This window comes from Epithele typhae, assembly GCF_022376455.1.
Source record: "Epithele typhae strain CBS 203.58 chromosome Unknown BXZ73scaffold_9, whole genome shotgun sequence".
NCBI lineage: Eukaryota > Fungi > Basidiomycota > Agaricomycetes > Polyporales > Epitheliaceae > Epithele > Epithele typhae.
The window spans coordinates 241,534-254,662 of NW_025954200.1; the positions used below are offsets into that span (position 1 = coordinate 241,534).

At 59.0% G+C, this 13,129-nt stretch overlaps 6 protein-coding genes across 6 annotated transcripts; 3 read left to right on the forward strand and 3 right to left on the reverse strand.

The window, feature by feature from the left end:
* Window positions 1-2,796: 2,796 nt before the first annotated feature.
* On the reverse strand, window positions 2,797-3,514 carry BXZ73DRAFT_98842 (uncharacterized protein; the record flags this gene model as incomplete). The annotated part of the gene is made up of 4 exons (XM_048027814.1): window positions 2,797-2,917; window positions 3,021-3,168; window positions 3,227-3,410; window positions 3,464-3,514. 4 exons carry the CDS (start codon window positions 3,512-3,514, stop codon window positions 2,797-2,799), a joined length of 504 nt encoding a protein of 167 aa, XP_047880415.1.
* A 1,266-nt stretch (window positions 3,515-4,780) lies between these two features.
* BXZ73DRAFT_42927 (uncharacterized protein) lies at window positions 4,781-5,608 on the reverse strand (the record flags this gene model as incomplete). The annotated part of the gene is made up of 1 exon (XM_048019053.1): window positions 4,781-5,608. The coding sequence occupies one exon, from the start codon at window positions 5,606-5,608 to the stop codon at window positions 4,781-4,783; it is 828 nt and encodes a 275-aa protein (XP_047880416.1).
* Window positions 5,609-6,034: 426 nt separating this feature from the next.
* Window positions 6,035-6,934, forward strand: BXZ73DRAFT_88661 (uncharacterized protein; the record flags this gene model as incomplete). The annotated part of the gene is made up of 1 exon (XM_048025033.1): window positions 6,035-6,934. The coding sequence occupies one exon, from the start codon at window positions 6,035-6,037 to the stop codon at window positions 6,932-6,934; it is 900 nt and encodes a 299-aa protein (XP_047880417.1).
* An 80-nt stretch (window positions 6,935-7,014) lies between these two features.
* Window positions 7,015-8,938, reverse strand: BXZ73DRAFT_98845 (HET-domain-containing protein; the record flags this gene model as incomplete). The annotated part of the gene is made up of 3 exons (XM_048027815.1): window positions 7,015-7,051; window positions 7,101-7,804; window positions 7,940-8,938. The coding sequence occupies 3 exons, from the start codon at window positions 8,936-8,938 to the stop codon at window positions 7,015-7,017; spliced, it is 1,740 nt and encodes a 579-aa protein (XP_047880418.1).
* A 482-nt stretch (window positions 8,939-9,420) lies between these two features.
* BXZ73DRAFT_42696 (UPF0041-domain-containing protein) lies at window positions 9,421-9,994 on the forward strand (the record flags this gene model as incomplete). Its single annotated transcript, XM_048019005.1, has 4 exons — window positions 9,421-9,484; window positions 9,610-9,720; window positions 9,805-9,878; window positions 9,938-9,994. 4 exons carry the CDS (start codon window positions 9,421-9,423, stop codon window positions 9,992-9,994), a joined length of 306 nt encoding a protein of 101 aa, XP_047880419.1.
* Window positions 9,995-10,715: 721 nt separating this feature from the next.
* Window positions 10,716-13,125, forward strand: BXZ73DRAFT_88663 (Sodium/hydrogen exchanger family-domain-containing protein; the record flags this gene model as incomplete). The annotated part of the gene is made up of 9 exons (XM_048025034.1): window positions 10,716-10,742; window positions 10,812-11,064; window positions 11,119-11,220; window positions 11,271-11,459; window positions 11,586-11,738; window positions 11,792-12,073; window positions 12,128-12,277; window positions 12,330-12,682; window positions 12,748-13,125. 9 exons carry the CDS (start codon window positions 10,716-10,718, stop codon window positions 13,123-13,125), a joined length of 1,887 nt encoding a protein of 628 aa, XP_047880420.1.
* Between the last annotated feature and the right edge of the window lie 4 nt (window positions 13,126-13,129).

Sequence of the window (13,129 nt, forward strand, 5' to 3'; positions counted from 1 at the left end):
GACATCGCTCCGGGTCTCGTTCCGCCGACTGCACATCCGAGACTGTCGTGGCCGGATTTGTCGCCGCTTCCTCTGGTCATCGCATAGCGGAGGACGAAGGTTCCTGGGCCCGCAGTCGCTGTGACGCTCGCCGGAGCCAGGCTGCCGCTCGAATGAGTGTGTGTTTACGATGTTCGGCATGCGACAAGAACTAGCCTACGTAGACCAAACTCTAAGTCAACTCGAACAAGGACAGCGGTGGCTGTGAACTCGCGTCACCATCTGTGTCAGGTATCCTGAGACTTGCTGCAAGACAGCTGTACTCACGTTGTAGACAGTCATCTTTTTTCTTGCTGCGACATTCGGGGCGACGGGTGGGTGCATCTCGACGTCGTGTCATGTCCTCACACATGGATCAATAAAGCCTCTTAACTGGGCTGAACTAGAATTTTGTGCTCCGGCGAGACGCTCTACGCACAGTGTGTAACATAGTCAGCGTGGGTCGGAAACCGGAGAGGGCGCGGGATCGTGGCGTCCCCGACGCTCGCAAATATCCATCTAAGCTCACCAGGAACTGTGATAAGATCATGCATTACGCACGAAGGTCGTATGCCGCGTTGCGAGAACGAGGGCGTACGGGCTATGCCCCCATGAGCGGTTGTGACAACACAAAGGCCCACAGCTCACCTCACCTCCTGATCCCCAACCAGATCAGCCTCGGTGCCGACGTGGCTATAGATATATGACGCATCCGGCAGGTTGCGCGAGAACCTTTTGGCCAACGAACAGATGATGTCCCTGAGCACGAGACCTCGCCGCACCGTGTCGACAGATCGCGAGCGGAATCGAAACGCCGGTGTTTTGTTCTTCGGGTGCTGACTGCACAGTCCTGTCGCGCACATACACGCGTTCAATGCTCTCTACGCGTCTCACGTTCTGCGGGGCGTGCCGCGATGAAACGGGTAGATTTGTGTGCAGAGCCAGGTCCGACGCCCGGGTCTCGAGAGTGGTCCCGCGTGCGCTACACTGCGTCGTTCGGAAGGAGATTCACTGAGATGATGGATGCTGTGGCGGTACCCACCTGATCGGCGCCGCGGTTATCTCAGTCCGTGCTGCCGTGGTCTTCAGAGTTCGATACTGTAAATGTCCCACAGTGGGTCACATTAGTGGTAGGAAAGGATGGGATGCGTCAGCGCGCAAGCAATGAAGGCGACGCACCTTCAAGCATGCCGTGGCTGACGAACGTCCACAGGCAAGCGCAGCCGCATCCACCACCCACGAGGGTACAGCGCTCAGCTCCAGCTCTGTGGGCACGGGCGCGTGTTGAGTCAGAGATTAATTTTGCGACGAGTGCATCATAGCAACCACCAAGGTGAGTGTTGCACCTTCTCACAAATCCCGACGTCCCCGGTGCACTTTTCGACCGCGCCGCGTCGGCGAATCTATGTTTGTGTCCGCAGGCTTGTGCCGGTGCGTGTACGAACGAATACGGGATCGGACAGGGGTCATAAGTGAGCTGTGGACTCGACGTGAGGCAAAGATTGCGTGTCGTCCGTGGACTCCGGGGACGTTTGCGTGGGCGCTGGGGGCTCGGCACAAGCCGCCCGAAGCAGCGCAGCTCCTGCTGCTGACGATGGCGATGACGGCCAACGGCGGATTTTGAATACCGGCAAGGCGCTTGGCCGGGGGAGTGACGACCGCAGCCCGAGGGAGGCATTAGTAGCGTCAGCCATCGGCGTGAAGCCAACCGTCTGCGCAGTGCGCTGTCCTCTCTCGGGCCGAGCACTCACTTTTCCGCGGATGCTGCGTGTTCGGGATGCCAGACTGCAGTGTAAATAGACGCGTCAGCAAATTTGTTATTGGAGAGGAGAACGTATGAAAAGACGAAAAGGTGCGAACATAAAGCGAGTGACGCAGACCACCATCCATGGCATATACTCAGACCATAATTCAGTGAAGCTGGTGTATGTGATGGTCCCCCAGCCGGCCACGGATACTGAAACATGAGAGGATAGAAAAGTGAAAAAGGTGCGCAGCGAAGACCCAACGGAGTGGGCTACGTGCTTGACACACCTGGACGAGTCCGTACGGTGCTGCGTCGATGCGTATCACACCACGACCGACACAGAGGGGCAAAGACGATCTGGAGGAGGAAAGGGGAGAAGCTGGGAGGGTCACAAGGCTGGCGCTGAAGCGCTGACATTCGTCGGCCATGTTTGAGACTGACAGGCGCCTTTATTAAACATTAGCCGAGGGCTTATGATCGATCTGGACCCATTCGCTGCGGCGACCATTCCGTCCAAGCATTTTGACAAAAGCATTGGGATCTCATGGTAGTGTACAGCGGGCAGCATGATGGATATCTAGAGTAAAACGTATGCAGTGCAAGACGAGAGTGGACATATGGGTTTTCCTGACCAACAGTCACAGTCCATATGTGCGTATACACAAGAACACCAATAGAGTTAAAACGAAAACAGGGATGCAGGCGAATGCGAAGGTAATAAAACAGCGCAATGAAATGCAAAGGCACACGACAAGACCAGTGCGGAAAAGCAAGTGGTGAAGGGCGAAGTTGATGGAGGTAGGGATGGCGGCTGGGTGGCTGGTCGATTGTCGAGTGTCGATTTTTGGCGGAGGCGGCGAAGGATGTTGGGGGTGTCGCGAGTCGGGGTGGGGAATGTCGAAATTGTCGCCAGAGAGATCAAGCAGATAGAGGAGAGGGGATGGAGAAAAGCAGAGCAGTCTTACATTTCAAGCTGTCGGAAGAGCCGGAGTCGGATTGGCGGTCACAGAAGGCGAATGTCGAGTGTCGATTTAGTCGCTGTCGACGATCTCAATGGCGCCACACTCCTCGCAGAGGGCCCACATAGAACGACGACCATTGGGGCCAGACGAACACGCCATGCGGAGCTTGGGGATTTGAGTGCAGTTGTGGCTGGAAGAGGGATAGTCAGCACAATCACCCCAGGACATGTCCACGGCATGAGGCACAACCTGGACGGCGAATTTCTGAAGCATATACCGAGTACAAGACTTACCCATGATGAGAGAAGCCGTTGCCACTGGGCTGGATGAGACCGATAGGTTTCTGAGGAGCGTTAGGGGAAGGGTCGGGGTGACCGTGGGCGGCGATACCCATCTCACTATCCTGATCACCAGGATAGATCTCGAGGGCTGGGTAGAAGGCTATTGGGGCAATTCGTGAGCAAGGGAGATGTACATAGCTGTAAACGGGGGTACCCACGAGAGTGGCGAGGAGAGTCAGAGGTGGCTGACGACGCGTAGCTCACGTCGGACTGGTGACGAGTGTGAGCGGGAAAGGTGGGGATGAGGAGAGCGTCGAGGTCGGACAGAGAACCGTCTGACATGGCGACGTCGGAGTCGAGGTCCATGGTGGGGAAAGGGAGGAGCTTCGCCTGCTTCCCGTTCTGGTCGCGCGCGTCAGACGCGTGACGCGATGGTGAGACGCGAGGTCACTCACAGTGGGAGCAACGTCGTCAAACTCGAGGGAGAACTTGCGCTTGAGACCCATGGCGATATAGGACGAGAGGGGAGAGTGCAAAGGCGTCTAAGGCGGACGGGGGGAGAGAGCGAGCTCGCTATGAGGATGCGAGGGGTTGAGGAAAGAGTATGGGACAGGGAACGGGGGCATTATAACGTGGGCATATTTGCAGATGTTTGTATCCGGAACAGGAGGAAAATCAGAGACCATTTATAGCGCCTAATTGACCGGCGTCGGTCGGCCTGTCGAATGGCAAGCGGGGATTGGCCAGAGACGAGAGCGCCCCTAATTTCCACGGGGCGGAGTCCGAACCAGCGGGTCTTGATGGGGGTGTTCGGCGGAGAACAACACCACTGGTCACGTCACGGTCACAGCCCAGGGGGGCAGGTGTGACGGCGCGCTAGAGCCGCGAGCGAGACGCCGGCGGGGTCAGTGGCTCGCCACCGCCCTGGACAACACCATCCGGCCCACGGCACCAGCCACTCACCCCGAGCGGTGACTGTCTGCGGCCTCTGTGTATCATGGGACGCAGGCTTTGCGTCAGTGCCCGCCTTCTCCCGCTCACCACCCGGGCGCTGCCCCAGGCATACTTCCGTCTAGCTTGCCGCCCCGGTGAGACCCTTTACGAAAGGTGCCTTCCAGAACTGCGAGCACAGGCCGCTCAAAAGCCGAGAGGTGACGCTCACCTCTCAGGCCAGCGGTAACTGGACGACGGCGTGAAGCTTGTCAGTCGCCGAATATCCAGGCAACTGCGTAAAGCCAGATGCTGTCCGACACATCAAGAAACGCGAAAACGTACTCACCTTTCACATACTTCTCGGTGGGGAATCTGTCAACTGTGGCCTGGGTGTTCTTGTTGCACATTTGCGACCTTGCACCTTGCACAACATGAGTCTTCCAGGACTGGACTATGTTATAATGAAGCCGAATGCGAACGCTCGGAAGCGGTTTATGGCGAGGTATCCATTGTTTGCCAACTTGATGTACGCCAGACCAATAACCGTACAAAGGACGGAGTTGGACTCCGAGAAAAGCGTCCCTAGAATGAAGATCGCAGACCTTGAATCCCCAAGCTCGCGTTACGAGCTGTCTTAGTGTGTCAGATCGACGCCTCTCTAGCTGGCATAACTTGCTCTAGCAACGAATAAACAAAGCACTAGTCATACACAGTGCTGTTCGAGAGACAAAGTGCATCAGAAACGTCAAACGGGTACTGCACGAGAGCATGCAACGTACTGGTGTCCAAGTGATACGGCGAAGCCTCGTCCACCAGACTCCCGTTCGGTCGCTGGAGGATCATCGCGACCCCGCTCGTCCCTCCTTCTTCCGTTTGGCCCGCTGGTCCGAGCCCGCCTCCTCGTCCCGCATTCCTGCCGAGCCGACCAGGCCGCTGCCTTCGACCGCATTCTTGATCGTCCCCCACCAGCTTTCCTTCAACGCACCCTGGACGACCTCCGCGACCTTCATGACCGCCTCCTGCACGCCCTCGTTCATCCTCGCCGCCTCATCCCGGTACTCCGCCTCGGCCCCGTGCTGCCAGTCTTTGTGTTCGCGATGCTTGTCCCAGCTCTCCCAGGCCTTCGGTTGCTCCCGTTCCTGCGCCTTGTCTCTGCGCCGCCGCGGCTTCGCAGCTAAGCCCGGGTTGCTCTTGCTCTTGCCGCCGCCCGCGCGCCCGCGTTGTGCGTCCTCGCTGAACATCCCGAGCAGCGCGCTCATGATCATCGGGATCGCGCCGCCTCCCCCGATGCCCCCGACGGCGTCTGCGTTGCCCTGCGTGGCGAGGAGGTATCCGGCGAGGCCGGCGAGAGACGCAATGATGCCGCCCCACTTGAAGCACCAGAAGACGGTGCGGAGCATCCAGCCGGTCGTCCGGTAGAAGCTGACGAGCGCGAGGTAGGCCATGAGGACCGTGATGAGCGGGGGAAGTATCTTCTGAGTGTCCCAGTTCTCCGAGTGCGCGGCAGTGAGGCCAAATCGGACGAGCGCGGACAGAAGGGCGAGGGAGTAGGTGATGAGGGGGCGGATGAAGTACATCGCCGCTGGTGGGAGGACGGAGGAGAGAAATGACATGAGTGGGTCCAGGATATTGTCCACCGTGAAGTCATCAATATCGATGTCGTCCATGATGGTCGCGGATGGGCAGAGAGAACGGAGGACGAGGTCAGAGTGGGAAGAGCTCACTGCGCCGAGCCGCCTGGACACGACATGCAGGACGCGTGCGTGTCTGGCGCCTCGTGAAGGCAACGTGATGGGAAAGTGAAGATCGGACTCCCGGACCGCGTCCGGGCCACCTCCTACCGCTTCCAGCACGAGGCAGGGCCACGTTGTTCACGCGCCGGGCGAGCCCCTTCGTACCGCACTCTACGGACCAAGGTCCATGAGCATCATTTGGCGTTCACTGAATGTTTTGAAGGTATGCCAACACCTACCTGAAAGCTTGCTCGGCCAAAGTTCACACATCGGGCCAGCCCCCTCGTTATCATCCCCATTGCACAACGCCGTCGCACTTGCATCCTGCCACATCGCTGCTTTTACTCAACGTCGGAAACCATGTCTGCAACAATTGACACTCCTGAGAACAAGCCCTCGGAAAACCCCACCGACCCTCCGCTCAGCGCGGGTGATACCGACCCATTGTTCGCAGAGGCGTTCCCCAACGGCGACATCCTCCTCATCTCTAGGGACGAAGTCCGCTTCCCCATCTCCTCCTCCACCCTCCGCCGCACCTCCGGCTGGTTCAAATCCGCCTTCACCCTCCCCCAATCCCCGGCCACTGGCACCCCAGAGCCGATCTCCATGGACGAGCCCGCGCCCGTGCTCGCGAGCCTGCTCTCGCTCATCGCCGCGCTCGGCATCCCGGATCCCTCGGACCTCGACCACCTCGAGGCCGTCGCGTTCGCGGCGGACAAGTATGACATGCCGATGCCGCTCGCCGTCCTGCGCGAGCTCCTCGCGCGCCACGTGCCTGCCGCGCCCCTGCGCGTGTACGGACTCGCGAGCCGCCTCGGCTGGACCGCGGACGCGGCGCGCGCCCTCCGTGCCGCGCTCGCGGTGAACGTCTTCGCGCCGCCGCACGCGGGCGAGCTCGCGCGGCTCGACGCGCCCGCGCTCGCGGCGCTGCTCGCGGTGCTCGAGCGGCGGCGGGCCGCGCTGGCAGAGAAGCTGGAGAGCGAGACGCTGTTCACCGCGAACTTGTGGCGCCGGCGGTGCGTGACGGCCAGGTGTGGGGAGCTGGAGGACCACACGACATGGTGGGCGTTCAAGCTCGCGTGGGTCAGGGAGCCGTGGCGGTTCTTCGGCCTGCGGGACGGGGGGACGGTGATGTGGGAGGTGCCCGAGCTGCAGACGCTGCTGAGGGACACGTGTGTGGGGTGCAAGCGGCAGCTGTATAGCGAGGAGAGCACTTTAGAGAACCTGAGGGAGATCGCGAGAGGACTCCCAGAAGAGTAAAGCGCGAGGGCATGGTGGAGGCTAGCTATGCATATCAACGTCCTGGTTTCTGTCAACCGGCTTTGTATTCAAGTCGAGATTCAACTGGAGCGCCCGTCTATGCAGTCCGAGAGAGCTCTGTGAAAATGAAATGGCAACCTGGATTTCCGAAGATCGAGTCCCGTACCCATCTTGGAACACGTGGGAGATGACTTTCCGTAGGTCTGGCCAGTCGTCGATATGGTCAATGGAGCAGTTGTGCGCGCCCGCGAGCTGCAGGCCTATCCGCGATGTAGAAGGGATGCGCGACGAACCGGTGTCAGTGAACACGACGCGAGCGTAGTGGCGGTCGTCGGATGAATCGTCGGCCCATGTAATAGTCGAAGCTGGGGTGGGAGTGGGATTGTCGGAGGTCTCCATGCAGACTCCAATCTCGACCGACATGATCGTCTTGGCGTGTGGTTCCCGGTATATGACCGTGAGCGGCTCCGAGCCTGTCCATGGGAGACGGACGCGGGTGGCGGCGACTAATCTCCATGATGCGAGTGACAAGAGGGATAGCCGGAATCGAAAGGGGGAGCGGACGGACCCGCACGCGCGTGAGACGAACAGTCCGGGATTGTCGAGAGGGGCGGACTCCGCACGATACGGAGCGTATGACTGCACGTAGGCGTCGAGCATGGTCCACGACAAGACCCCGGCATCCACGGAAGACTCGGAGGAGACGATTCGATAGTGAAACATCCCGTAATGGGCGTCCATAGGGCAGCGGCCGCACTGGAAAACTGGGCGTCCGTCGATCGTCAAATCGGCACGTAGACGAAGGATGAGAAAGAGGGGTTCGTTGGTAAGAGAGCAGCACAGATCCATGAGGTACCACGGGCCATGCACCTGCGCGATTGGCAGATGAACATGGATACCATGAGGAGTGATTGTCGCAGGCGTGTATGCAGCACATGAAGACGCACTTCGCTGAAGACGATAAGTAAGCGCATGAAACGATGAAAGGCTCGAAGAGACACTCACGTCTCCCTCAGTGGTGACCTGAGCGAACCCTTCGGAAAGTACCGCGCCACATCGCTCAAAGCACCTCGGCGAGTCCGTCAAGAGGTAGCGTTCGGGTCGTGTCGGTTCCTGCACTCGCTCCAGGCCTTTGAAAGAGGCGTGTCGGGAGGGTAGGACATCTCCCCACGCGAGCAAGGACATGTCCGTAGACGACTTCAAGATCTCCTCCTGCAAACGAAAGAAAGCCCGATGTCCCTCTCCGTACAAGGTTGGCATGTTGATCCCGAACAGCCCGAACAGGCAGTACGCTTCGTCCTCAATCCGCGTCGTCTTCCGCCGCGCTGCCCATGACATGCGAGCTGCGACGCTCACGTCTGTGACACCGACCTCGAATTGAAGCACGGTCCGAGGGACGCCGGTCGCCTCCTCCAGCATCTCCGCAAGATCGTGTTTGGTGCCGAGAGGGGTCCACGAACGAGACATGAAAACAACGTCTCTGGATGCGAGTAATTCTTGAAGTGTCCAGCCACGGGTATGCCACTTGCTGTTGTGAAATTCGGTGGGCCCTCTGGTGTAAGCCCTGCGCGGGTGGGAGTACAACCATTCGGATTGCTTGCAGCCATCGTCGCCGACGTCCTCGAGGTATACGTAGCATGCGTTTGAGAGGGAGTAGAAGCGGAACATAGAGTTAATGGCTTCCGAGAGCTCGGCACTGCTTGTCTTGTCGATGCAACACGTATCCACCCATGCCCATTGATGGCCTTCCCCCTCGGCGAAGATGAGGAAGTTGCGGACTTTCGCTGAGACCAGATCGCGCGGGTTGGTGACGTTGATGGGTGGCGATGAAGATTTTGGCGGCTCGGAGTTCGATTTCGAAAGATCCCGATGGCCACGGACAGACTGGAACGTATCTTCTCCCTCAGTGAGCCATACATGAGAGAGAATGGCGTATCCACCAGGAACGTCTTCTGGACGAGGGAAAAAGTGGATGTGCGCGCGGTCCGTGCTGAGGAGCCACATATTGGTCGTATGGAACTGGAGAAGGGTTGCCGGTCAGATATTTGCTGAAACCTGCGGAATTACTCACGCGAGCGCAGTGCAAACGCAGTGAGGGAATTATTTACCACCACTCAGGACTTTCAAGTAGTCAATATTGTTGCCTGCTTGGACGGGGCGCTGAAAGCCGAGATTCAGTGGCATGCAATGTACCAGTAGAAGCCGTGGACATTCTTGGGCAGTGCGGATCTCTCAGTGGGTATTTGTCATGAGGTATACGTAAGTACTGGTCTGTCATGCGGGATGGTCGGGACCCCGGCCGATGTCGTCCCGGCCGCGGCCGATGGTTCAGCGTCTTTTTGCCAAGCCCGGCCAAGCGCGCGAGAAACGCCCGGATTCGACTCAGCGGGCGCTGCCTGTCCCCAGCCAAGCGAAGTCGCACGACGGCCGACCCCAGCAAGCTTCCGACTCCCAACTTCCCTCTCGACCCATCCTACATCGACACCATGTCCGGCGCGGCAGCCTCTGCGGGAGCCTCAAAATTCCAAGCGTTTATGAACCACCCTGCGGGTGCGTCAGGACCTCCAGCCCTGTGATTGATTGGTATTGACGGAACCGGATTCCCGTGCTCCTTCCGCGACTTGGCTTCCTCTTGCCCACCACGCAACTCTATGCTGCCTCGCGATGGACAACAGGCCCGAAGACGGTGTTCTTCTGGGCCCCGATGATGAAGTGGTGCTTGGTTATGGCGGGTTTGAAGGATTTGTCGCGCCCAGCTGACAAGCTGAGTATGTCGCAAAACCTTGGTGCGTCTTGGCAGTTTTCGAGTTTGCAACGCACGTTGATGGTATGCGCACTCGCGATCATGAATATTGGGATGCAACCATCAGCCCTCGCCGCTACAGGTGTAATCTGGGTACGCTACTCCTTCGTCATCACGCCCGTCAACTACAGTTTGGCCGCGGTATGTTTTCTCTTCCTCTCTGCATCCAAAACCTCTTTCGAACACCCCGGGACTGCCAGGTAAACCTCTTTGTTGGTGCCACCGGCATCTCCCAAATGGCCCGTATCTGGCAGTGAGTCACAATGCATGTCGTTCCACCCGTTAGAATATTCACCGAGCCTGCCCCACAGCTACCAGAAGACCGGCCAAGATCCTGTTGCGGCATACTTTGGCCCGCGACCATCGGGCTCCGTCGCCGCTGCGGTCGCGGAGAAGTAGAAGGCTCGGGGGACGTTTGGTCGATCGCGAGTACCCTACTGTAGCCACTCTTTATTGCCCTCTTTCTGAATGCGTGCTCGGGCTCGGGCCGTATCTCGTCGCCTATTTCCAGCTGCCCCAGCGCACAAAACGCCATTGGATCGGCTGGGCAATGCTAAGAGGAACGGAGAACGGCGCCTGTTAGATAAGCATGCCGAGCGGAAGATGATTTCATGGACGAGTGGCCGAAAGCGCTCTCAAGCGAGTCTTAGCTTCCTCTCCGCCCTCCTCCCCCGCTCAACGCTCTCCGCCGTGCCCTCGGCGCCCAGATTCAACTCGTCACCATGGGCGTGCAGCTGCTCGAAGTCTGTGGACCATCTTGTTACGCCTTGCAATTCACAGACTTGTCTGGCAGGTGACAGACTCCGGCCTGGCGTACATGGTCTTAGGAGGGTTCGTCGTCGCGGTATGTTGGCTTTCCCTCCGTCCCACTATATCGCGCGCAATATCTGCCCACGCGGCCGAGGTGGTCATGTACTGGCCTTGCGTCCATGGGCCCATCTCGTCTACTGCACATGCTGACTCTATCTACAGTTCAGCATGGTCTCCTTGCTTGTCAAAGAAAAGGTGAGTGCCCTCCCTTGTCTCTCATGCGTGCGTCGCCAGACCTGAGACATGAGGCGTTCTCCCTCCCAGCTGTATGTCAATGAAGTTGTTCTCGGCACCGCTGTGGGCGTCATCTTCGGCCCGTACTGCGCCGACATCTTCAACCCCCGTGCGTGGGGGGGCGACATCAACGTGATCACACTCGAAGTCATGCGCGTCACCCTTGCCACCGGCCTGTTCGCCATCGGGGTCGAGCTGCCCCAGTCCTACCTCGCTGACCATGCTATGGGTCTGCTGGTCATGGTCGTACCCACCATGGCCTTCGGTTGGTTGGTTGTGGCGGGTGAGTACTCGAGTTTCGGAACCGTTCTCTCTGCTCGCTGACTGCTACCTCCAGCAATCGTTTTCGTAGTATTTCCCCCCATCAACTTTGTCTCGTCGCTCGTTATCGCTGCATGCCTGACACCGACCGACCCCATTATCTCCGCCGCTATCGTTGGTGGGGATATACTTTTCCTGGCGCTGACAACACGTGCTGAGCTCGCGCAGGAGGGAAATTTGCTACAAAACATGTGCCCCTCAACCTCCGCCAGATAATCGCCGCCGAGTCGGCGGCCAACGATGGCCTCGCATATCCCTTCCTAAGCATCTCTATCTATCTCACAGTAGAAGCCTCCCGAGGCGTGGCTTTCGAGAAGTGGTTCCTCATTGGCTGGCTATGTGAGTATGCGGTTACAAGTGTTGTTGCGTACCAAGTGTTTACACGTGCCCTCAGACCAAGTTGTGCTTGGCACTATCATTGGCTCCATCTTAGGTCAGTATGGCGTTCCTCAACGATAACTACATCTGACATGAGGATTTCAGGCATCGCATTCTCGTACTTGATGAAGCTCACTCACAGGAAGGGCTTCATCGACCGCGAGTCGTATGTCGCCCAGTACCTATCCCTTGCTATCTTCACTATTGGCGTGGCTCGCACGTTAGGGGTCGATGATTTGCTTGCTGCGTTCGCTGCAGGTACACGGTGCGCCACCCTGTCGCATTCCTACGATATTGACGCTCTGGTTTAGGTTCAGCAATCAGCTGGGATGGGCACTTCAACTCTCAAGTAGAAGAAGAGGTTTTCTCCTCGGTAATCGACCTCATCCTCAACTGTGGCTGTTTTGTGTACATTGGGGCCTGGATGCCATTCAACATGTTCAACGCGACAGATCTCAGCATCACCCCTTGGCGTCTCGTAATTATCTTCGTTGCAGTTATGTTCCTCCGCCGCATCCCGTCACTCCTCTTCCTGTACCGATGGGTACCGGAAATCACCACGTGGAGGGAGGCGCTGTTCACTGGACATTTCGGTGGGCTTTATTCGCAACACTGACTACCCCACACGTATCTGACGCGCCTGGCAGGCCCGATGGGTGTCGGCGCCATCTTCATCTCGACTTTGGCTGTCACCGAGCTGCCCGTGCCTGAGTCTCCTCCGGCGAACCAAGCCCAGCTGCTCGCTGCCACTCTCCAGCCTATCGTTGCGTTCGTAGTACTAGGCTCCATTCTCATCCGTGCGTGCTTCTCCGACCAACTGTTGCTCGGCGCTCACCGTTTCTCCCGTAGATGGGCTCTCCATTCCGTTCTTCTCATTCGGCCGCAGGGTCCGCACCCGCACCCTCTCCATCACTCGCACTTGGACCGCGCGCAACGCACCAGCACCTGACTGGCTCCTCTGGGCGCGTCGCACTCCAGGCGACCCCGAACCCCCCTTCCCAACCACGACCCAAACTGACGTCGAGCGTGGCACAGTCGAGGAGGGCGTAACCCAGGCCATCGATGGCAGCAGCGATGAAGACAAGTCGCGCAACATGGACAACGTGCCAGAGCTGGGGCCCGCGGCGCTCGTCAGCGACGCGACGGCCGTGCCCCCGCACCACGCGCACGCACGCACGCCGTCCTCGTTCTCCTTCGGCCTCGTGAGTCGCCTCGTGAGCACGTATCCCGTGCGCGCGCCCCGCTCACCTGCTCGCGAATCACCCAGATGTCAGACAGCCTCGCCGCCGAGGACCGCGTGCCGGGTTCGAGCTCGGCGCCGAGCATTGAGGACGCTCCGGCAGCGAGCGTGGAGGAGCTCCTCGAGCCGTCTGCGACGCCGCCGCTCGTGGGGAGCAAGTCCGTGTCGGGCACTGCCACGCCCGTCTCTTTCCGCGCGGTGCGCTTCCCGCCCGAGGACGAGATGCGCAAGTACCTGGCGGAGCGGGGCCTGGCCGCGTCCCCGACCTCCGCTCCTGGTTCGCCGCGCACGGTGCGCTTCCCTTCGGATGTCGTGGCTGGGTTCAGCAGTGGCGCGAAGGATGCGTTGGATGGCGACACAGGAGAGGCGGATGGAAAGAACGGTGCTGCGTCCGTGGCCCAATAACATC